The 26123-nt window shown below is 44.5% G+C and overlaps 1 protein-coding gene across 5 annotated transcripts in view; it reads left to right on the top strand.

Annotated features, from left to right (window-relative positions):
- The window catches only part of PACSIN2 (protein kinase C and casein kinase substrate in neurons 2), a 112449-nt gene that overhangs the window by 52845 nt on the left and 33481 nt on the right, over positions 1–26123 (top strand). For all 5 annotated transcript variants that reach the window (XM_056517414.1, XM_056517412.1, XM_056517415.1 and 2 more), the window contains exon 2: positions 13018–13154. In XM_056517414.1, the coding sequence (XP_056373389.1) occupies positions 13095–13154 (60 nt within the window). In that variant the 5' untranslated portion in view covers positions 13018–13094. The remainder of the gene's footprint in view (positions 1–13017; positions 13155–26123) is intronic.

Here is a 26123-nt window from a genome sequence, read left to right on the forward strand (position 1 = left end):
AGTTGTAGTTTTGAAACATCTGGAGGTCTGCAGGTTCAAGACTACTGCGGCCTTCGACATCATCCAGCCCCCCCCACCCTCTCACCCCCTTTAGTTTTGTACTCCCCTCCGCTCGGCGGGACGTTAGGGTGAGCTGGTCCGGGCCATCTGTGTTGCAGGGACCGTCCGGCGGGGAGGAATAGTCACGTTGCCTTGACGACGACGCACAGGGACGTTGCTCATGAACGTCCCTGTGCGTCGTCGTCGTCAAGGCAACGTGACTATTCCGGGGCCGGGCGCGGAGAAGAGGCCCCCCCGGTGAAGATGGACAGCCTGGAACGACTATCCCTCCCCACCGGACGGTCCCTGCAGCACAGATGGCCCGGACCAGCGCACCCTAACGTCCCGCCGAGCGAAGGGGATTACAAAACTAAAGGGGGTGAGAGGGTGGGGGGGGGCTGGCTGCCTGAGGGCGGAGAGTTCACTCAAGTATAAGTCGAGGGGGGGTGTTTTCAGCACGAAAAATCATGCGGAAAAACTCGGCTTATACTCGAGTATATACGGTAAACAAAAATTAAAAGATGCAATTTAGATAAGAAAAAGGTATTATTATTATAAAAATACAAATATATGGCATTATTTGCAGGTTTGCAGAAATGCCAATAGATATAAGGATAAAATACAATAAAATCTTTATGTAAAAGTATGTATTATGCAATCTATATTGTTCATCCTCTATAGAGAAATAGTTTGCAGGCAATGTGCCCCGTAGCATACAAGTCTATGTTGGAACAACTCTCGCCATAATCCAATGAGAAATCTCACAAGAATCGTAAATGGTATAAATCGGAAGAAAATCCAAAAATACAAGGAGAGAAAATATATCTGTGTAGGCATCATAAGAAAATACATACAGGGATCGACTCAAAAAAATAAAATAAAAAATCAGCTTCTGTTCCTAGGACAAGAAGGGTACTCCACTGCTCAGCGTTTGGAACAAACTGTTCCGAACGCTGGAGCCGTGAGCTTGTGATGTCATAGCCCCGCCTCCCTCATGACATCACGCCCCGCCCCCTCAATGCAAGTCTGTGGGAGGGGGCGTGACGGCTTTCACGCCCCCTCCCATAGACTTGCATTGAGGCGGCGGGCGTGACATCATGAGGGGGGGGGGCTATGACATCTCAAGCTCCCGGCTCCATCGTTCGGAACAGTTTGTTCCAAACGCTGAGCAGCGGAGTACCTCTTTAACATCAGGTCTGACTTTTTTTTTTCCTTCGGCTGTACCAGTCTTTTGCTCCTCTGTGCCAAGGATAATTTTAGGTGATCTGCTGAGACTCTGTGTGAATTTCTTATTTCTCTTCTGTGAATACCCATTGGCACACGGCCTTGTCCCTTTTTTTTTTTTTTTTTATATATTTTTTTTATAAATGTCTAAAAAAAAAAAAAAAAAAAAAAACTTTTGAAAAAGGAGAATACAGCAGTACACTGATGGCACAAAGATATAGATAAAACATGAGAAGCTATTCAGCTATGTTGCAGTAATGAAATAGTGAGGTACTTAGCTTGCAATTTGGTGGCCAAATAGCTTGGACCATCCCACCGCGGTAAGGTGATCTCATTGGGACGGACCCTACACTGTGAATATGCCTCTGTGTGAACAGTTCAGCAGGCATTGCAGGATCTGGAACATCCAAATCACCTTATATACACCTGATAGAGGTGGGTGGGGTGCAAGAACCAACATGGAGGTAGCCACTCCCCCATATGTGTAATACAAACAAAGAATAGTTTGGCCAGCACTATTGATTCCAAACTATTATACGGACCTGGCTTACAGGTGCAGGCTGCTGAATAGCTTCTCATGTTGTGTTGTATCTATATACTCATGTATACTCATGTTTTATCTATATCTTTGTGCTATCAGTGTGCTGCTGTATTCTCCTGTTGCTGTATATTTAGCCCAGCAGCCTGCACCTGTAAGCCAGGTCTGTATAATAGTTTGGAATCAATAGTGCTGGCTAACTTATTATCTGTATATATATATATATATATATATATATATATATATATATATATATATATATATATATGTATGTGTATATATATATATATATATATATATATATATATATATATATGTGTATATATTTTATATACACACAGATTTGTAAATTACTTCTATTTAAAAATCTTAATCCTTCCAGGATTTAAGGAGCTGCTGTATGCTCCAGAAGAAGTTGTATTTCTGTCTGGAATTATTTCCAATCTGACCACAGTGCTCTCTACTGACACCTCTGTCCATGTCAGGAACTGTCCAGAGCAGGATAGGTTTGCTATGGGGATTTGCTTCTGCTCTGGACAGTTCCTGACATGGACAGAGGTGTGAGCAGAGAGCACTGTTCTCAGACTGTAATGAACTACACAACTTCCATTTTTTTTCCTACCAGAGTACCCCTTTAACATTTAAAGGGGTGCTCTGCTGCTCAGCGTTTGGAACAAACCGTTCCGAACGCTGGAGCTTGTGACTTCATAGCTCCGCCCCCTCATGATGTCACGACCCACCCCCCTCAATGCAAGTCAATGGGAGGGGGCGGGACTGCTGTCACACTCCTCCCATAGACTCGCATTGAGGGGGGTGGGTCGTGACTTCATGAGGGAGCTATGATGTCACGAGCTCCCGGCTCCAGTCTGGAGCTCACCTCCTCCTAAAAGCTGATCAGGTTAGTTTGACAGGACCGATCCCTCATAAATCCATGCTGATATGGAGTCATACATTTATTTTTATCAAGATATTCCAAAATAGCATCTCTTAGGAAACCCTCAAACAATTTACATACAACGGAGGTTAAACTAACAGGTCTATAATTCCGGGGTCACCTTTTGACCCCTTTTTAAATATTGGCACCACATTTGCCATGCACCAGTCCTGGGGAACAGTCCCTGTCACTATAGAGTCCCTGAATATTAAAAAGGGGTCTGTCTATTACATTACTTAATTGCTTTAGAACACGGGGGTGAATGCCATCTGGACCTGGCGATTTGTCTATTTTGATTTTTTTTTTGTAGTCTGCACTGTACTTCTTCCTGGGTTAGACAGGTGATCTGTACTTCTTCCCGGGTTAGACAGGTGACCTGTACTGGGGAGTTTACCTTATCTCGCTGTATGTCACCTGGCATTTCATTTTCCTCGATGAATACAGTGGAGAAGAATTTGTTTAATATATTTTCTTTTTCCTGATCCCAGTCTATAGTTTCTTCCTCATCATTTTTTAAAGGGCCAACACTTTTTCATTTTTGACCTTTTTGCTATTTATACAGTTAAAGAACATTTTTAGGTTAGTTTTACTCTCTTTGGCAATTAGTCTTTCTGTCTGTATTTTTGCGGCTTTTATCTGTTTTTTTTTTTTTTTTTACATGTTTTACATTTTTCTCTATAGCTTTTTAATGCTTCTTCACTGCCGTCCGGTTTTATTAGTTGAAATGCTTTAAAGGGGTACTCCGGTGAAAACCTTTTTTCTTTTAAATCAACTGGTGGCAGAAAGTTAAACAGATTTGTAAATTACTTCTATTAAAAAATCTTAATCCTTCCTGTACTTATTAGCTGCTGAATACTACAGAGGAAATTCCTTTCTTTTTGGAATGCTCTCTGATGACATCACGAGCACAGTTCTCTCTGTTGACATTATTATAATAATAATAACGCTTTATTTATTGTTGTCCTTAGTGGGATTTGAACCCAAGTCCCCAGCACTGCAAGGCAGCAGTGCTAAGCACTGAGCCACCATGCTGCCCTTAGCATACATCTGCTATGCATGGTTGCTAAAATGGACAGAGATGTCAGCAGAGAGCACTGTGCTCGTGATGTCATCAGTGTTCCAAAAAGAAAGGAATTTCCTCTGTAGCATTCAGTAGCTAATAAGTACTGGAATGATTAAGATTTTTTTTATAGAAGTAATTTACAAATATGTTTAACTTTCTGCCACCAGTTGATTTAAAAGAAAAAAGGTTTTCACCGGAGTACCCCTTTAAGGCCTTCTTGTCTTAGGAACAGAAGCTTTTTTTTTTAATATATTTTTTTTGTGCCGATCCCTGTATGTGTTTTCTCATGATGCCTACGCAGATATTTTCTCTCCTTGTATTTGTGGATTTTCTTCTGATTTATACCACGTACGTTTCTTGTGAGATTTCTCATTGGATTATGGCTAGAGTTGTTCCGTATCGCTGATTTACATGATCTTGTGTGTATGGGTTATTATTAGATGATCTGGATGTTCTTGGCAGACCTTTCCTGACTTGTCTTTTTTCCATAAAAGGAAGATCTGAGGAATTTTTCTTTTCTGATCTCTTCTCGCTGATCTTTACATGGAACTTGCATTCCTGTTCTTCCCTCTCATACAAAGAACTGGATACAGAGTGCCGGTATAGCATAGGACCTCACTGGTGAGGGGTTCCAGTATTCCAGTGGAGAATGATGTCCATGTGCGGCCCCTTCTTACCTAGGGTGGTGGTGGGCAAAGACCCCTTAATTCTCTAAGATCATTGGGGGATTGTCGAGGCAACATGCAACATTACCTACTGTATTCTTGTCTTCATTCAATGGACTAGATACCTACCTGGCACTAAGCGTTTATATGGTGGAGACTGTTGGGTGGTGACACCATTTCATAACCTTGACTTGTTTTAGGAAAGCAGTCTCCGGTAATTTCAGTGTAGCTTTGGCCCTGGTTGAAAGGGTACAACTGGCCATATTTGACAGTGCTCCTTAGGGGTGCGTTCACACTGAGTAATTCAAAAGGAATTTACTTGAGTAATTCCTCTTGAATTTCTCCGCTTAGAAATAATTAACATCTGATTTTCCATTGACTTAATTGTATTTTACTCTGCGCTGTTCACACCGCGTAAATTCCGCTCGCGGAATTCTGGCCCTGTTTTCCGTTCCCCTAGAAGAAAGAACATCTTCATTCTTCTTGGGGAATACGCAAGTAGAAGTCCATTGAAGTCAATGGTAAAAAAAATTCCGCTTGAAATAGTTTCTGCATGGAATTTGCGTGAAACACGTGCTGAATTTGCACGAAGATCGTGTGGAATTTGCGCGGAAATTCAGCACGTAAACAGTTCGAAGTTAATGGCCAATAAATTTCAGCGGAATTTCCAGCCGAACGCCGAAAATTCCGCCATGTGAACATGATTCCGCTGCACTAATTTAGCATCGGTGGGAAATAGGTCTTCCGCTGACCCGTTCACACTGCGGAGGAAATTCGCGCGCTGAAAGAATGAACACGTTCAGTTTCTCGGTGGAATTACTCGCGGACACCATTGACGGTGCAGGTCCGTGCAGTCCTAGCACCGAAGAATCAGATGGGATCTCCGACCCTAAATAGATTCTGCAGTGTGAACATACCCTTATTCTGATAAATATTTAGCCTGTTTGTGTTTGCTTTTTTTTTTTTTTTTTGTGACAATTTTTGCCTTTTTAAATTTTTAACCATATCAATGAAGAAAAACTCTCTGGAAACGTTCAGCAGTTTAACCCCTCCTCTTCATCAGTCATGTGACTTAAGAGTTTAACTCTATCTGGGCAGCTCATCTAAGCTCTCCCACAAGGCACTTCTCTGTGGAAACCATCAACATTGTAAATGGCATCCATGCCAGTGTGGTGTGGTCCTCCACTCTAGGTCCCTTTTTCCCAGTTTTGTTGTAATTGTTAATGGCATTCCAGCGTGGTTGGTGATGGGTGAGTCAGCGTGGATCGCAGTTGCCATTTCGTACTCTGGGCTATTTATAACCCTCACTGTACATCAAGACCCATCTCTTCCCTCCGCTGTTGCTATGGCTGCTCGCCAGTGGCCTGGGGTGTTCTGCACACGAGTTGTTGGGGGAAAGTAAGAAGAGGCACTGAGGAGCTTCTGTATTACCTGAGTGTTGGGGAGGTTGATTTGGATCCCAGCGCAGCTTTCTTCCTTATTGTGCGCCCGCAGAGGACTTTAATTTTCTTTCTTCCACGAATTGTGAATGCACGCAGCTTTCCAGGCAGATCAGTGTTTCCCAAGCAGAGCGCCTCAAGCTGCTGCAAAACTACAATGTCCAGCATGCGCTGTCAGGGCATGTTGGGAGTTGAAGTTTTGCAACAGCTGGAGGTACCCTGGTTGGGAAACACTTATCTAGAGAGCCCTATGTTACTGACCACTTAACTGTAGGACCCAACCAGAGATATAGCTTGAAGGAAAATCTTTGCTCTTGAGTCCCCTACAGATTGTGCCATACCCCCTTCAAGAATCAATGCTTGGATAAAACCAGTACAGTCTGGACCAGAACCTATATGAGCTATTTTATGGACTTCCTCTCCTGTTTTGAATGGTGAAGATCCCAGTGGCCATTGCCCACCCCTCTACTTGTGATCAGTGATGGTCCCAGTAGGCTGACCCTCATCCATTGGGGTCCCAGTGGCTGGACCCACAACCAAGCTCTCATGGTCATTCGAGGGGGAGGGCCTCGGTAGGGTTGGAGCCGAACCTCTGTTCTGTTAATTGGAGGTCTTGTCTAGGTAATATGATCCCCACCCCTGTTGTGCTTGATGAAGGTCCTAGTGGTATAACCTCCACCCCTGTTCTCATGATTGGCGGAAGTCCTCGTGGTCTGTCCCACTCTCCTCTTACTGTAATCGGTGAACGGCCCTAACCCAGTAATTAGAACCCCAATCCTGTTGTAATTGTTGAAGGCCCCAGTGGTATGACCTCTATACCCCCCCTCTTCTCACGATTGGGCCAATCCCAATGCTCTTTGCCCACCTCTGTATTTGGGAACAGCAGTTGAATCCCCCACTCCTCTTCTCTTCTTGTGACCAGTATAGGGTCCCAGTGGCTTGTCCTCCACCCCTGTTCTGACTATTATTGGAGATCCTAATTTTCATCCCCCATGCCTTTATTTGTAATCAATAGTTACACCACTGCTGTTCTTGTGACCAGTGGGGGTCCCAGTGGTCTGTCCCCCACTCCTGTTCTCATGATTGGTGGAGATCCCAATGCTCATCGCCCACTCCTGTATTTGTGATCAGTAGTCGTGCTTATTCTTGTGACTAGTGGTCTGTCCCCCACTCCTGTTCTTGTGATCAAGGGGGGTTCCAGTAGTTGTAAGTGATCAGTTCGGGTCCCATGAATAGGTGATACGATTATGATGATTTTTGATTTATGGCAAAATGTCTAATCTGCCTTGAGAATCGGCTATTAAAGTGTCAAGAAATTAATTCTTAATCCTCGTTGTCCTCGGTCTTTCCTTTATCTCCATGTCATGCCCAAGTATCCTATAATTTTCACGCCGGTATTAAGACCCTGAGTGCTCTCCACTCAGAGCATCTGTAGCACTGAAGGGCTTATGTGTGTTTAAAGCCCAGATCAGGTGACTTAAGCCCTCTCAGCGCTGATCTGGAGTCAATAGGATTTAATTAGAGGGGAGGCTTCATGGATGGCGGGGGGGGGATATCGAGGCGTTCTGAGCACTCGTGTTATACCGGGAAGGTCTGTGTGCAGACGTGCCGGCTTCACACCTTGTTTCGCACCTTTTGTGGTTCTTTGTAGTCAGTAGATCTGGGTTTTTGCTGCTGTCAAGATATATGCCTAGAAGTGTTGGATCAGGACTGCAGGATATTGTTCCAGTTTTTGGAGTGAAGTTCCATGTAAGGTGCCATTATTTTTTTGCCAGAATAAAACCTTATTGCCTTAAGGGGTAATGCAGTGCTCCAGCGTTCTGAACATTTTGTTTAAAGCCATAGGCCATGATTGTGATGTCATAGCCTCGCCCCTTGTGATGTCAGGTCACATGCCCCCTCCCATAGACATGAATGGCGGGGGCATGGCATGACATCACGATCAAGAGGGGGCCAGCAGAGGGACCCACGCGATTAGCGATGTACTCCTTTAAGATAGATGTGCCCTACAAAGGCTCGTTTTGTTCATAGGCTCATTTTGTAGATTGACACATCCATGCACATGTACCCATCAGGACCCCAAAAAATTAGCCTCATCAATATCCATCCATGAAGATGGGATTCTTCTGGTTTCTGGAGATTGGGGTCAGGGCAGTAGGAAGTTGTCGTGAGATGTTTGGATATCGGTTGAATAGCTGTACCCATCGAGTAGAGGGGCATATCTGGCATGCTATTAACCATTTTCCTCATTGACCCTTGTTTTTGGAAACTACTTAATGACAAGATTAGAAAAAGTGGACTAGTTTTATACCAGCATCTACTATAGAGGCTTATTTAAAGAAACACTCTAGATTTTATTTTATTGTTTGCCCATATCATGCACAACTACCAGCACTAGTCCTACAGCGCCATCTGTTTTTTTTCCCTGCACAGTTGCATTTAGGTGTTTCATTACTGTAAGTGGGTCACATGATCACCAGAACTGACCCACAGAAAATCTGTGATTAATGTGTCAGAGGAAGCGCTCAGTCCTAGGTCAGCTGACTTCCCGTAAACTACAGGATGACATAGTCACCTATTAGATGATTTCTGCTAGTTCCCTGACTCCTCCCCACCAGCTCTATCTGTATACTGCTGCTGCTAGCTCTTTGGGATCAGGATATATAGTAGTTTATACCTGTCCCCTTCAGCTCAATCTGTATACGATCTCTATTGGATCCGGATATACAATAGTTATACACCTCCCCCCTGGCTCTTTTCCTATACTGCTGCTGCTATCTCTGTTGGATCAGTATAGAAACTAGTTATAGCCCTCCCCTCCAGCTCTATCTGTATACTGCTGCTGCTATCTCTATGGGATCAGGACATCTAATGGTTATACACCTTTGTTAAAAACTTTGGCAACTATTTTTGAAAATCACAGGATATAAAGCCAGTCACAGGCTGATACCATCATTTCGTCATCTCGCTGATTTCCATCATCTCGTAGAGCAGTATTCTCCAAACTGTGGGCCATCAGCTGTTGTCGTAAAACTACAACTCCCAGCATGCCAGGACAGCCAACGGCTGTCCTGGCATGCTGGGAGTTGTAGTTTTATGACAGCTGGAGGTCCACAGTTTGGAGACTATTTGCGTAGAGGATTTTCTTGTGAACCAAGAGAAGTTTTGAAACAAAGCTTAGGGATTATAAGACTCTAGAGTTGTTCCCTTACTAAAGACCATGAACTAAACCCAAAAATATATGGTGGTGGGGGGGGGGCTTTACATAAAGATTCCATTAATTCCCAGTTAAGCGGCATACATCACGTGTCCAGTCATAGGACTAAGCAAAGATGGACTCATTGGAGGGGCCAGCAACATTGACTTTATTTGCCCTTTAAGTCTTACAGCCACGCGAGGATTCAGCAGTTTCAGGCGGCAGCCAGCCGCAGCTCCATGTCGGTGACCCTCTTGAGGTCGGCAGCTGACACCTTTTTGGTGGGTGCTATTAAAATTTGACAGCCGGCCGCCATAGTCACAGACTTGATGTGACATTTTTTAAGCTCTGGGAGGGAGTGTGACACTTACATTTTTTGAGAACGTTGTCGTACTGGATAAATCTAGGAGCGTTCGTCAGGACGGGTTCGCTCTTTTACGTTGGCGGCCGGCCTTAGTCATGCACCAGGGTTCACTCTTGGGACAGGCTGTCTGTATCTGCTTGTAAGAATGTTCATTACAAAGTAGTACTTGAGGAGTCTGACTATGTGGTGATGTGACCTCTTGGAGTTCTGGGATTTAAAGGGACACTTAAAGGGGTACTACACTGGAAAACATTCCTATTAGACTATTAGGTGGTCTTCCGATATTCTTTCCCCTTTAAACATTACAAGGTTTTGTTTTTTTTGTCCCTTTTAAATCCCATAACGATTAAAAGGTCCCGTCACCATTTACTCAGACTTCACAACTGCTACTTCTGCTGAACCAGCAAGACCTGCCCTTACTTGGGCATTTCAATCTATGCCTACTACTTGGGCATCTCCATCTTTGGGGATTGTAGGTGGCCTGGATCTTAGGTGAGGTGGTGGGTCTTAGAAGGTCCTACTCTTGCATTGGTAGTAGCACTTAAAGGGGTACTCCGCTGCTCAGCATTTGGAACAAACTGTTCCGAACGCTGTAGTCGGCGCTGGGAGCTCTTGACATCATAGCCCCGCCCCCTCATGCCTTCTCGCCCCACCCCCTAAACCCCCTTTGTCCACTGTGCTCTCTGCTGACACCTCTTTCTGTGTCAGGAACTGTCCAGAGCAGCATAGGTTTGCTGAGAGGATTTTCTCCTGCTCTGGACAGTTCCTGATAGGGGCATCAGGTGTCAGCAGAGAGCACTGTGGACAAAACAAAAAATAATTTCAAAAAGAAAAGAATTTCCTCTGTAGCATACAGCTGCTAAAAAGTACTGAAGGGTAAAGATTTTTTAAAATAAAAGTAATTTACAAATCTGTTTAACTTTCTGGCACCAGTTGATTTAAAAAAGTTTAAAAAAAATGTTTTCCACCTGAGTAGTAATGATTAAAAGGGTGAAAGCTATGAAGTTCCTTGCTTAGAAGGTCTAGTAATAGTCTGTTTGGAAGAACATGGTTCTTCATCTCCTGGGTATCTCCATCTTGGGGTAGTGCCTAACCTAAATTGACAAAGAGTGTGGGCAGAATTTACTCTGTTAGTAGAAGACAAAGTGGGGACTTATTTTAAATCAACTGATGCCAGAAAGTTAAACAAATTTGTAAATTATTTCTATTTAAAAATCTTACTCCTTCCAGTACTTATCAGCTGCTGTATGCTCCACAGAAGGTTGAGTTATTTTCTGCCTGACCACAGTGCTCTCTGCTGACACCTCTATCCATGTCAGGAACTGTCCAGAGCAGGAGCAAATCCCCATAGCAAACCTCTCCTGCTCTGGACCGTTCCCAACGTGGACAGAGGTGTCAGCAGAGAGCACTGTGGTCAGACAGAAAGGAAATTCAAAAAGAAAATAACTTCCTCTGTAGCATACAGCAGCTGATAAGTACTAGAAGGGTTAAGATTTTTACAAATCTGTTTAACTTTTTGACACCAGTTGACATTTTTTTACACCTGGAGTACCCCTTTAAAGGGACAAAAAAAAACTAGTAATGTCTGTAGTGGGAAAAATATTAGACCATCTACTAGTCATTCTGCACACTCCGGAGTTAAAAAAAAAACAAAAACTATTAGAAATATGTATGGGAAAACCTCCCTTACATCTCCAAAAGTGGGCTGGACCTTAGCTAAAGGGGGTGAGTCTTAGCTTAAAGTGTAGCTGTCATTTCAAATGACTTTTCAGCATAAGTTGCCCTGTGTGTACATGAGGAGCAGCACTGTCCATTATATAACTTTGTATATTCAGCAGATTTTTGCTCTGCAGGCTTTATCTCGAATTTGCAGTTCTCCTAGAGCTGGTAGGAGGAGCTCCCTCCTCCCATAGAATTGTATTGCTTGTCTTGCAGACACAGGACAAAGCTGAGCTGATTTTTAGAGTGGAATACAGTCTCACAAGAGAAGGGGAGAAACAGGAGAAAGAAGCATTTTTGTCTAATAAGATATATTACAAAGTTTCTTATATTCACTTGTACTATTAATTTATGCAACGTTTGTTCAAATTAAAGTGCTTATTAAAAATATTTGCGTTTTCTTCTAGGTGCGGCGCCACTTTTGCAGACGGTTTGCATGTTGTATTATATTGAAATGAATCAAGCCGAGTGTATCGCTGTTTTTAAACTACAACTTACGCTGTTGCCAAACTACAACTTCCAGCATGCCCGGACAGCCGAAGGCTGTCCGGGCATACTGGGAGTTGTAGTTTTGCAACAGCTGGAGGCGCACCATTTGAGAAACACTTGTCATTATAAGGTTGGCTGATATTTCGACATTTATCCTCCTCCTTTTTTTTTTTTTTTCCTGGGGAAACAATCCGTGCAGAGCGGAGCCGTAGTGTTCTCCGCTGTCACTCTCAATCATTGAATGTGCCGGTGCGGCAGGTGAGCGGGGTGACCTGGATTCCGTGTCCTTGGCACGTTATAAAGGAGTTTTAGACAAACATCCATAAGAAAGGGGATGCACAAAGTTTCCTTTAAAATTATTGGGCGTTGCGCATACTTACAGGTCCAGATATGGAGCCATCCATTATACATGGTACTGATACTGTATATTCTGATGGGTTAATGTTCTGATGACCCCCCTTTCCATATGCCAAATTAGGGTGTATGGATGGAAGTCATAACGGGGAGTGCTACACTTGGGACCCTCCTAAGGAGCTCAACCATTAGCCCTTACACCATATCCCAAGGGTAGGGTGTACGTGTATGATCATGTGGGAACAACTACTGGGCCCCATCTCTGAACATTGGGACTCCCTACTACCCCCCCCCCCCCCCCCTCCTGATCATACACTTGTCCCCTACTCCTAGCACTGTGAGAACCAATTTGGCTGCCTTTACATGTTGCCACAGTTTGGAGACCTAGGCCATAGCAGTGGGTGTGTTTTGTCCCCTATTGGGTGTATTTTGTCTCCTATTGAGTGTGTTTTGTCCCCTTTTGGGTATGTCCACGACCGCTATTAGGAATGTCCCCTATTCAGAAGGGGCAAATACATTAAGTCCTATGGGACTCTGCCAGGGAATTATAAGCTGTCCGCTATTGGGAGGTGTCCACTAAGGGAGATTTCACTGTATATTGTTTGCATCTAGCACCTATATTTCTCTCACAAATATCTTTTCTCTCTCTCTCTCTCTCTCTCTGTTGGAGGTATGTTCTCGCTCTGCATGACTCCTCTTCCTCCCCGAGTCTGCTGTGCTGGACTTTGTCCCAGCCTGTGCTTCATCTGGGACTAAGATGGTGCAACAGCAGGACAGGATTATGTTCTAGATGAGTTTGGGCCCCTAGTGGTCTTTTTTTAATAAGCCATGATTTCTATAAAAAAAAAAAAAAAAAAAAAAAAAAAGTAAAAAGTAAATAACATTATTTAAGTATATTAGAAAGGTTAATGTTTTCCCAGAATGTACAACATATAATAAGTTTGTGAATCTGACAGTGCCCATTTTAAATACCTTCTCATCTTCTCTTCGCAGGTACTGACTGTCTATAGAAGAGGAGAACGCAGATCACTCACCATTGGACTTAACTCTGCTTTCCGCCTTCAGAAATCATGTCTGGGAACTACGACGACGCAGTTGGGGTTGAAGTGTCAAGCGACAGCTTCTGGGAGGTAAGGACTTTAGAAGTAATTTTGATAGTAATTTGTCCCCCCCCCCCCCCCCCCTAATCTAAATGATATACTCTAGCTCGGTGTCTGACTTGGGTTGCTTGGCCCCACCAGACGAGGTGACTCTGAGGGTTCATCCTCAGTCTGTACAGAACATGTGCCTGTCCTTTTATTAATTGCATTTTTGATGTTGTTTTTCATAAAACAGCACCACCCCATCCTCAGATTGTGTGCGGTATTACAACATGGCTCCATTAACTTCATTGAAACTGAGCTGCAAAACCACACCCAACCTATGGACAGTGGTGGCGCTGTTATTTGAAAGAAATCAGCATTTTTTTCTAATCCTGGACCACTCCTGGGAAATTCTGGTCAGGCAGTCTGGCTTCTTTCACTGACTACTCATGTTTTAGTTATATAGATATTATTTTTTTTTTGCTCTAGATCATTAATACAATATCTGTTCTGGTGCCACTGAACTCTGCAAAGGATGCTGGTACTTGTAGGAGAGTGAGGATAAGATGTGGTCATGTGACTCCTTGCCTGTACCCTCTACTTTTGACTTCGGTTTTTCTTGTGAATGACAAATCGTTGAATTCGCTGCCTAACACTCAGGGTAGGAAAACACCTTTTTAGGGTAGGATGACACGTAGTGCACTCGCCGTGGATTTCCCGCAGCTTAAATACCGCAAGCAGAACCCATTGACTTCAGTGGGCTGCAACATTATCCGCTTGCGGATTATGTTGCTACCCATTGAAGTTAATGGGTTTCGCTTATGGAATTTCAGCTGCGGAAAACCCACTGTTTGTGATGTCATAGCCCCGCCCCTGTATGATGTCACGCCCCACCCCCTCAATGCAAGCCTATGGGAGGGGACGTCACGCCCTCTCCCATAGACTTGCATTACGGGGACGGGGCTATGACGTCAAGAGCTCCCGGCGTCGGCTCTAAGCATTCAGAACCTTTTGTTCCAAACGCTGAGCAGCAGAGTATCCCTTTTAAAGGGGTACTCCGGCGCTTAGACATCTTATCCCCTATCCGAAGGATAAGGGATAAGATGCCGCTGGGGACCCACGTGATCTTGCACGCCGCACCCCGATAGCTGTCACGCCCCCTCCCATAGGCTTGCATTGAGGGGCGGAGCGTGACGCCACACGGGGGCGGAGGCTTGACGTCACACGCCGCCGTCCCTGTGGTCGTCGGTAATCAGACCCGGAGCGAACACGCTCTGGGGACTGATTATAAACGGGGTGCCGCGTGCAAGATCACGGGGGTCCCCAGCGGCGGGATGCCCGCGATCAGGCACCTTTTGGATAGGGGATAAGATGTCTAAGCGCCGGAGTACCCCTTTAAGCCCATGGTGATCTGACTTCAGCACCCTTGCTGAACAAGGTGTTTGCTGTGCTCCCTATAAGCCCTTCATCCCCTCAAGGGCCTTCAATGGGAGCTTCAGCGCGTATAGTGAAGAAGGGATACTTCACTCCTTTTCTGCACAGCCTCTCATTGAAGTCAATAGGAGTAGGGTTTCAGATGCTGACACCTCAAAAATCAACGCAATTTTTGTGGGCATGTGAATATGCCTGTGCATAGATTAGTCAGGGCCCCATTCTTTTAGTAGCGTTGCTGCTCTGTCCAATTCACTTGAATGGAAGTAAGCTGCAGTACCGGGCACAGCCACAGCTGATGGGCAGCAGTGTGGAGATTTGGACCCCCATGAATTAATTTTAAATAGGGTTAGCATTGCCCCTTTTTTCCCCCTACCCTAAAATATTTCATAACCGGGATCAATAGACGGCAAGGAATATTGGTATTCCCTTTTAAGAGCTGAATCTTGGAGGGCCTGCAGTTCTTTCTGTGCGTGCGTTGTCGGCCGGCGCCTCCTCAGTCTCTGGGCGTTGCGTGACTGTAATACACTTGGCACATCGTGTGATGAATGTAGGGCACCTTCACCATTCTCCGCTGGTATGAGATAATATTTACCATTCCAGGAAGTCCTCTGCCACCACAAGACTTACTTTATTCACATATCTTCATTTCTGAGAGGTTCCTGGAATCTTTTATATATACACAGTTATGAGCGATGGCTGCTTGATATCACCGGGGGGGGAGCCGCAGGGCGACCGCACATTTACACCGCGCTGAGTAGATGTAGTATTACATGGTGCATTGTCTTCTGGAGCCAGAGACTCTCTTAAAGGGGTACTCCGGTGGAAAACTTTTTTTTTTTTTTTTCAACTGGTGCCAGAAAGTTAAACAGATTTGTAAATGACTTCTATTAAAAAAAAATCTTAATCCTTCCAGTACTTATTAGCTGCTGAATACTACAGAGGAAATTATTTTCTTTTTGGAACACAGAGCTCTCTGCTGACATCACGAGCACAGTGATCTCTGCTGACCTCTGCTGTCCATTTTAGGAACTGTCCAGAGAAGGAGAAAATCCCCATAGCAAACGTATGCTGCTCTGGACAGTTCCTAAAATGGACAGCAGAGGTCACTGTGCTCGTGATGTCAGCAGAGAGCTCTGTGTTCCAAAAATTACTAGAGAGGAAATTATTTTATTTTTGGAACACAGAGCTCTCTGCTGACATCATGACCACAGTGCTCTCTACTGACACCTCTGTGCATTTTAAGAACTGTCCAGAGCTGCATATATTTACTATGGGGATTTTGTCCTTCTCTGGACAGTTCTTAAAATGGACAGAGATGTCAGCAGAGAGCACTGTGCTCGTGATGTCAGCAGAGAGCTCTGTGTTCCAAAAAGAAAATAATTTCCTCTGTAGTATTTAGCAGCTAATAAGTACTGGAAGGATTAAGATTTTTTAATAAAAGTCATTTACAAATCTGTTTAACTTTCTGGCACCAGTTGATTTAAAAAAAAAATGTATTCCACTGGAGTACCCCTTTAAGTCATATATTATTATTATTTATTATTATTATTATTATTATTATTATATATATATATATATATATATATATATATATATATATATATATATATATATATATATAAATTTAAATATATATATATATATATATATATATATATATATATAATTTTTTTTTTATTAGTGCAGGATCGGCTTTCTCGGGCCGACGGCCTATCCCGTGCATCTGCTTTGCGTTAGATGAAATTTGCTGAGCTGTGTTCCCTTGTTTTCTGTCATTGTTCTAGCCGGAAAACCATGACGTGAAGTCATCTGGAAGATCTGTTGGAAACTAGTAACATTACAATGAGTCATAGAGGGCCAGGATTTCGCCCCGAAAGGAACTTATTAGCGAGTGAAAGGAAGCGTTCCCATGTTCTGGAATTTCGGCGGATTATTAGGGAGGGTGCAACCTGTGTCGTCCCTCTGTTTCCACATTGTATCGCTCAAAATTCTGGAAATTGTAGTTCGTCAACAGTCAGTAAGGCGCAGGATAAGTCCCCGGATCAAAGGAATAAAGCGTTTCGTGTTTTTATATCTTTGCTGTCTTTGGTGAATTCATGACTACAGTGGTGTTTGACAACCCTTAGGCCAGTGTTTCACAACCAGGATGCCTCCAGCTGTTGCAAAACTACAACTCCCAGCATGCCCAGACAGCCTTTGGCTGTCTGGGCATGCTGGGAGTTGTAGTTTTGCAACAGCTGGAGGCACCCTGGTTGGGGAACACTGCCTTAGGGTACGTTCACACAGGCTTATTTTTTTTTTTTTTGCGGGTTTTCCACTGCGCGTTTGAAAGTGGGCGGACTCTTCTCTGCTGTCCGCAGCGGATTTTCCACGGCGGAATTTACATTGCGGAAAATACGCCGCAAGCCCCATTGAAGTCAGTAGGGACTGCGGCGTATTTTCCGCGGCGTAAATTCCGCAGGGGAAATTCTGCCGCGGAAAATCTGCTGCGGACAGCCGAGAAGAACCCGCCCACTTTCAAATACGCAGCGGAAAACCCGCAAAAAAATCCGCCCGTGTGAATGTACCCTTAGGGTGCATGCACACCACGTTTTTGCAATACAGTTCCCGTATCTGGTTTTTGATAAAAAAAACGGATTCCTCAAAACCGGACTAAACTGTATCAAAACCTGTGTACAAATTTCAACCCGTGTACGGTTTGAAAAATGATGTCCGGTTGCATCCGATTTTTTTAAAGAAAACAAAGTGTACGTTTTTAACTTTTCGCTCCATTTTGAATAAAGTTTCACTTTGAAATTTCAAGAAAATCGGCCAATCACTGGCTTGACACGTGACACCGTTGCGGCCAGTGATTGGCTGAAAAGGGAAAGGTCTTTCTGCTTGTACAGAGAAGAGAGGAGACACCGGACCGCACGGAGGGGAACCGGAGTAGGTGAGCATAAGGGTTTTTTATGTTTTTCCCTGCTCCTCTTACTTAGCACAGTGTTTCCCAACCAGAGTGCCTCCAGCTGTTACAAAACTACAACTCCCAGCATGCCCGGACAGCCGAAGGCTGTCTGGGCATGCTGGGAGTTGTAGTTTTGCAACAGCTGGAGGCACCCTGGTTGGGTCCGGGCATGCTGAGAGTTGTAGTTTTGCAACAGCTGGAGGCACCCTGGTTAGGTCCGGGCATGCTGAGAGTTGTAGTATTGCAACAGCTGGAGGCACCTTGGTTGGGTCCGAGCATGCTGAGAGTTGTAGGTTTGAAACAGCTGGAGGCACCTTGGTTGGGTCCGGGCATACTGAGAGTTGTAGTTTTGCAACAGCTGGAGGCACCTTGGTTGGGTCCAGGCATACTGAGAGTTGTAGTTTTGCAACAGCTGGAGGCACCCTGGTTTGGTCCGGGCATGCTGAGAGTTGTAGTATTGCAACAGCTGGAGGCACCTTGGCTGGGTCCGGGCATGCTGAGAGTTGTAGTTTTGCAACAGCTGGAGGCACCCTGGTTGGGTCCGGGCATACTGAGAGTTGTAGTTTTGCCACAGCTGGAGGCACCCTGTTTGGGTCTGGGCATACTGAGAGTTGTAGTTTGGAAATGCTGACTTTTAGTATTGAATTTGTTTTTACCGTGCAGCCCTACCAGCTTTATACTTTTACATCTAGTGTAGCGCAGGCATATGAAGGCGCCATCGCCGGTGAGGTAGGTTGCACATTTCGCGTTGCTTCTATTTAGCAGCCGTAAATGAAGATAGAAGAGAAAACTGGATCACAATAGGACAAGTGTTTTTTCTTCCCGTTCTTGGCTGAAGAAAAAAAACAAGGTCAAGCCGAATTTATTCACTTTGCTGCTATCGGATTCCACCCCACAGAGGCCTGGCTGTTCACCACCACCGCAGGCCGGATCACTATGACTCACTCCACTGTCAGCGCTGCATGTCAATGAGGACTGTGCTGGTCCTAATGGAAGCTGTTAGGGAAACATTATGGGGACTCGTGTATACTCCAGGCCGACAGGCGTTCTGGGCCAAGCAGCGCCCCGGAGAGACTTCCTGTTATATGTTTTGCTTTCTTCTGTTACGTTTTGCTTCTCCGTTCATCACTATGTGCATTAAATGGCCCTTTTAACACGATGCGGTGAATGATGTTTTGTCACTACACGTTATACAAGGGCAGCGTTAATAGAGGAGATGTAGGTTACAGCTGTATAGTTTGCTTTTAAATACATTCCTCTCTATGACCCAGTGATACCAAATAAATGAAGCTTTTATTACTGTACCTTTTTGTGTGTGCGCGTGTGGGTCTCATCCTTTACCCTCCCGTTATAATCCCAACTTTTTGCAAACACCCAGTGCAAAACATGCAAAGTATCGGAATCAAGCTTAAAGTGTACCTGTCATCAATACCAGAACCCAAATCAATACATAAATATACAGCACCAGAACCCAGCTCATTACATACAGTACCAGTACCTAGCTCATTACATACAGTACCAGAACCTAGCTCATTACATACAGTACCAGAACCTAGCTCATTACATACAGTACCAGAACCTAGCTCATTAAATGCAGTACCAGAACCTAGCTCATTAAATGCAGTACCAGAACCTAGCTCATTACATGCAGTACCAGAACCTAGCTCATTACATGCAGTACCAGAACCTAGCTCATTACATGCAGTACCAGAACCTAGCTCATTAAATACAGTACCAGTACCTAGCTCATTACAAACAGCACCAGTACCTAGCTCATTAAATACAGCACCAGAACCTAGCTCCTTACATACAATACCAGAACCTAGCTCATTACATACAGTACCAGAACCTAGCTCGTTACATACAGTACCAGAACCTAGCTCGTTACATACTGTACCAGAACCTAGCTCGTTACATACAGTACCAGAACCTAGCTCGTTACATACAGTACCAGAACCTAGCTCGTTACATACAGTACCAGAACCTAGCTCGTTACATACAGTACCAGAACCTAGCTCGTTACATACAGTACCAGAACCTAGCTCGTTACATACAGTACCAGAACCTAGCTCGTTACATACAGTACCAGAACCTAGCTCGTTACATACAGTACCAGAACCTAGCTCGTTACATACAGTACCAGAACCTAGCTCGTTACATACAGTACCAGAACCTAGCTCGTTACATACCATTTTGGAAACTAGACCCCTCGGGGAACAAAGCAAGGGGTAAAGTAAACCTTAATACCCCACAGGTGATTCACAACTTTTGCATAGGTAAAAAAAATTTTTTAACATTTTTAAAAAGGGTAATAGCAGAAAATACCCCCCAAAATTTGAAGCCCAATTTCTCCCGATTCAGAAAACACCCCATATGGGGGTGAAAAGTGCTCTGCTGGCGCACTACAGGTCTCAGAAGAGAAGGAGTCACATTTGGCTTTTTGAAAGCAAATTTTGCTCTGGGGGCATGCCGCATTTAGGAAGCCCCTATGGTGCCAGGACAGCAAAAAAAAAAACACATGGCATACCATTTTGGAAACTAGACCCCTCGGGGAACGTAACAAGGGGTTAAGTGAACCTTAATACCCCACAGGCGTTTCACGACTTTTGCATATGTAAAAAAAAAAAATGCTTCTTTTCCCAAAATTTGAAATTTTTAAAAAGGGTAAAAGCAGAAAATACCCCCCAAAATTTGTAACACAATTTCTCACGAGTACGGCGATACCCCATATGTGACCCTAAACTGTTGCCTTGAAATACGACAGGCAGTCACCGACAGCCAATGGGCATGCTGGGAGTTGTAGTTATGCAGCCAGCAGATGCACCACTACAACTCCCAGCATGCACTTTAGCTGTTTGTGCAAGCTGGGAGTTGTAGTTATACAACAGCTGAAGGTACACTTTTCCATAGAAAAAATGTGCCTCCAGCTGTTGCAAAACCATAAGTCCCAGCATGCCCATAAGGGAATGCTGGGAGTTGTGGTGGTCTGCCTCCTGCTGTTACATAACTACAGCTCCCAGCATGCCCTTTTTGCATGCTGGGAGCTGTTGCTAAGCAACAGCAGGAGGCTGTCACTCACCCCCTTCTGCTGCTCCGTCGCAGGACAGTCCCTCGCCGCCGCCGTCTCTCCTGGGGCCACGATCCCAACAGGGATGCCGGGGATCGGGGCCCCCAGCACCCGGGGTCTTCTTCCCGCTCACGTTCTCCGGAAGAGGGGCGGAGCGGGTGCGGGAGTGACACCCGCAGCAGGCGCCCTGATTGGTCGGCCGGTAATCCAGCCGACGAATCAGGGCGATCGTGAGGTGGCACCAGTGCCACCTCACCCCTGCTGGCTCTGGCTGTTCGGGGCCGTCAGAGACGGCCCCGATCAGCCAGTAATTCCGGGTCACCGGGTCACTGGAGACCCGATTGACCCGGAATCGCCGCAGATCGCTGGACTGAATTGTCCAGCCATCTGCGGCCATCGCCGACATGGGGGGGCATAATGACCCCCCTGGGCGATATGCCGGGATGCCTGCTGAATGATTTCAGCAGGCATCCGGCTCCGGTCCCCAACCGGCTAGCGGTGGGGACCGGAATTCCCACGGGCGTATGGATACGCCCTGTGTCCTTAAGGACTCGGAATGCAGGGCGTATCCATACGCCCTGCGTCCTTAAGAGGTTAAAGGCCAGATCGGATTAAGACTCCTCTATTTATTGTCACTGGTCTCTAAAAGGGAAATCCAGCTAGTAGCAGAACCTGCGACTACATCCACTTTCGTGACTTTACATCCACACTATGATCTTTGTTTCACAGCCTAGACCATTGTTTCCCAACCAGGGTGCCTCCAGCTGTTGCAAAACTACAACTCCCAGCATGCCCGGACAGCCAACGGCTGTCCGGGCATGCTGGGAATTGTAGTTTTGCAACAGCTGGAGGTACCCTGGTTGGCAAACACTGGCCTAGGTCTAATCTAAAGACTACGTGAAAAGAAAAGATTCTCAGGGATGAAATCTCTGTGCCAAATGTGCTGGTACTGTATAGATTTGGAAACTATTTCTCCTTTAAAGCGTACCTGTCATTTCATAGGACTTCAATATAAGCTGGCCTGCGTGTGTACATGAGTAGCGGCACTATTTCTGCCCATTAGATCACTTGCAAATGGTATTTTCCAGCACATTTCTGCTCTGCATGCTTCATCTCTAATTTGCAGTTCTCCCTGAGCTGGTAGGCCGAGCTCCACCTTCATATACTTGTATTGCTTGTCTTGCAGACACAGGACAAAGCTGAGCTGATTTTCAGAGTGATATACAGTTTCACAAGAGAGGGGAGGGAAGAAGCATACCTGAAAAAAGAAGCATTTTTGTCTAGATAAATGGAAAAAAATGTATATTCACTTGTACTATTGATCTATGTAAAGATGGTTTAAATTACAGTGCCTATATAAGGGAACGTTTAAAAGCTGCTTGCAGTCAGGTGATCACTTGTTACGCCCATATGCCATCCACTCATCTGTAATGTCCCACCACTGCTGTCTTGCTGTCCTGGTTAAAGAAGTACTCCGGTACGTTTTTATTTAATTTTTTTAAACCCTATGTGCCCGGGCTGCCAAGCAAAACAAAACAAACTTTAACTCACCTTCCTACGTTCCCCCGTTGCGCTGATATCGATGTACCGTTCTCCGATCCCTGACTTCTTCCTGTAAGTCGAAGAGTCACGTGACGCTCAGCGTATCACCGGCCGCAGGGGGACACTGCTGAGCGTCACGTGACTCTTTGACTTACAGGAAGCGGAAGAAGTTGGGGATCGGAGAACGGGACATCGATATCAGCGCAACGGGGGAACGTAGGAAAGGGAGTTAAAGTTTGTTTTGTTTCGCTTGGAAGCCCGGGCACAAAGGGTTAGAAAAAAAAAAAAAAAAAACACACCGGAGTACTCCTGTGATACCTTAGAACAGAGGTCCCCAATGCAGTCCGCAAGGCCCCACAAACAGTCCAAGATATTAAAGGGGTACTCCACTGGAAAACTTTTTTTATTTTTTTATTTTTTTTAAATCAACTGGTGCCAGAAAGTTGAACAGATTTGTAAAATATAAAAATCTTAATCCTTCCAGTACTTATAAGCTACTGTATGCTCCATAGGAAGTTCTTTTCTTTTTGAATTTATTTTCTGTCTCTCCACAGTGCTCTCTGTTGACACCTCTGTCCATGTCAGGAACTGTCCAGAGCAGGAGAGGTTTGTTATGGGGATTTGCTTCTACTCTGGACAGTTCCTGATAAAATTGTTCAGCTCCTCCTGCTCTATAAGATGTCTACAGAACTATATATCAATCCGCTCAGCTCCTCCTGCTCTATAACATATCTACAGAACTATAGATCAATCTGTTCAGCTCCTCCTGCTCTATAACATGTCTACAGAACTATAGATCAATCTGTTCAGCTCCTCCTGCTCTATAACATGTCTACAGAACTATATATCAATCTGTTCAGCTCCTCCTGCTCTATAACATGTCTACAGAACTATAGATCAATCTGTTCAGCTCCTCCTGCTCTATAACATGTCTACAGAACTATATATCAAGCTGCTCAGCTCCTCCTGCTCTATATCATGTCTACAGAATTATTTATCAATCTGTTCAGCTCCTCCTGCTCTATAACATGTCTACAGAACTATATATCAATCTGTTCAGCTCCTCCTGCTCTATAACATGTCTACAGAACTATAGATCAATCTGTTCAGCTCCTCCTGCTCTATAACATGTCTACAGAACTATATATCAAGCTGCTCAGCTCCTCCTGCTCTATATCATGTCTACAGAATTATTTATCAATCTGTTCAGCTCCTCCTGCTCTATAACATGCCTAGAGAATTATATATCAATCTGCTCAGCTCCTCCTGCTCTATAACATGTCTACAGAACTATATATCAAACTGTTCAGCTCCTCCTGCTCTATAACATGTCTACAGAACTATATATCAATCTGTTCAGCTCCTCCTCCTCTATAACATGTCTACAGAACTATATATCAATCTATTCAGCTCCTCCTGCTCTATAACATGTCTACAGAACTAAATATCAATCTATTCAGCTCCTCCTGCTCTATAACTTGGGGCTGCACAGTGACTGCCTTTCCAATAAGATAGATTCTGTTTTAGAAAATGTACACACCACTGGGACCTCAGGGATTAATAGTATTATTACTATAAAAAAACAAAAAATCACTAGACCCTAAGTTTTGGCATTGGTGGGGGTAATGACTGCAGTTGTATCTTATCGATAAATTTGGGATAATACAAGGATTTAGAAATGGAAACCTTATCCAAAACTATAAATGGCAAAACATTCACAAAGGGATAACCACTTCTTAGTATCTGGATTAATCCCATTAAATACCATTTCTGCTTTTATACCCCCTTCCCCCTCGTTGTCACATTTGTGTTGTCATGGTGATATTTGACAGAGATTAAAATATGGAGACAGAGCTTTGTGTTTTTTTACACTGTACTCTTCTGCGTGCGGTACAAAGAACGAGAGGCGGAGGCGCCTAAAGAACATCTTGTTTGCTTGTTTTGTTAACCATCAACGCTACTTTGTTGCTGGTAAAAATACCCTATGCAGATGTACCTGACACGTCTTACGATGAGTAATTCCATAAATCTGTAAACCAGGCTATTTAAGGAGCGAGGTGAGGAGTCTCTGTCGTTGCAGGGTTAATTTCCACGTTCTTTCTCTGCGGATTATGTTGCAGGAATTTGGACAATTTACAATTTCATATACGTTGATAATTCACAGTCCTCATCCGGCGACACTTCTCTCTTGTGAAACCAGGAGCTGGAATTTAACAAGAGGAGCTTTCTGCTCCCCCTGCAGAGCGTCTCGCTACCGGCCGAGTGTTTATACAAGAATAAGAGGTTACATAACCAGAAAGAGGGGGGAGAGACTTGTCCAACCTGATTTCTGTCCTCCTTATGTATAAAGCCATTTATAGGGCTCTGGTCCTTGGAGCCAATGCCGTCTAGGACTCAATACCAACTCAGCAAAACAGATATGTGAAGAATGTGCCACTATGTGCTGTGCAGATGGATATCGCTGTAGGGAGCAGCTTCTTAAAGGGATAGCCAACCTGGATAGAAATGTAAGGGGGGTGGGGAGGTAGGCAAGGGTCCGGGTCAAGATGAGGTAAAGCCCAACCAACTGTATAGGAAAGGGAAAGATGGAGAATGGTAAAGATGGAGGGGCAAGGGTCAGGGGCAAGAATTAAATAAAGGCCAGCCAACTGTAGAGGAAAGGGAATGATGGAGAATGGTAAAGATGGAGGGGCAAGGGTCAGGGTCAAGAATTAAATAAAGGCCAGCCAACTGTAGAGGAAAGGGAATGATGGAGAATGGTAAAGATGGAGGGGCAAGGGTCAGGGTCAAGAATTAAATAAAGGCCAGCCAACTGTAGAGGAAAGGGAATGATGGAGAATGGTAAAGATGGAGGGGCAAGGGTCAGGGTCAAGAATTAAATAAAGGCCAGCCAACTGTAGAGGAAAGGGAATGTGATGGAGAATGGTTAAGATGGAGGGGCAAGGGTCAAGAATTAAATAAAGGCCAGCCAACTGTAGAGGAAAGGGAATGTGATGGAGAATGGTAAGGGGAAAAAGTTGACCTCAAGATGAGATAAATCCTGTAGGGGAAAGGACATGTGATGGAAATTCGTAAGGTGCAAGGGAAGGGCAAAAGTCAGAGTCAAGGTGAGCTAATATCTATAGTGCTGTAGAGGAAAGAGAATGTGATGGAGAATGGTAAGGGGCAGTGGAAGGGCAAGAGTCAGGGTCAATATGTAATAAAGTCTATTGAACTGTAGAGAAACCGGAATGTGATGGAGATGGGCAAGAGTCATGGTCAAGGTTAGATAAAACTGTAGAGGAAAGGGAATGTGATGGAGAACGGTAAAGATGAGGTGAAGGGCAAGAGTCAGGGTCAAGATGTGATAAAGCCTATAGAGGAAAGGGAATGTGATGGAGAACGGTAAATGTGGATGGGAAGGGTAAGAGTCGGGTCATGATGTGATAAAACTTGAAAGGGAATGTGATGGAGAAGGAGAAGGCCGTGAGATAAAACCCATAGAAGTGTAGGGGAAAGGGAATGTGATGGAGAATGTTGAAGCTTTACCAAGGTAAAAGAAGGGAAAGGAAGAAATAAATACAGATAGAAGGTTAAATAGGGGGAGGGGAATTTGAGAGGGGTAAAAGGTTGAAAGTAAAAGGGGACGAGAATAAGTAATGGTGAAAAGGGAAGACAGGTTTAAATTGGGGACGTGGGAAAAAAAAACAGCCCCTCTATGATTGTAGTGTGTACTCCATCCCCCCCTCCCGCTGTGATTGTAGACATGATGGGAAGGGAACCCCCACTGAGGAACCTTGGGGTCTTTTGTCTGGAAACAACTTGTTCATCTTTTCGCTCACAGAACCGTCGTGTTGTTCATAGTATTTTGTGTTTTTGCCGACTCATACGAGACATTGAGGGTGGAAAAAGAGAGATGTGCAGACTTATTTCCCAGTTGAGTTCATTAGTGGAGCGGGTAGATGTGTACAGAGGGAATCCCTTTATTCATCTTTATTGCACTGTCAAAGGTGGCGGAGAAGGAAATGGCCCCCGGTGCTGTAGTATA

This window comes from Hyla sarda, chromosome 4 (genome assembly GCF_029499605.1).
Source record: "Hyla sarda isolate aHylSar1 chromosome 4, aHylSar1.hap1, whole genome shotgun sequence".
NCBI lineage: Eukaryota > Metazoa > Chordata > Amphibia > Anura > Hylidae > Hyla > Hyla sarda.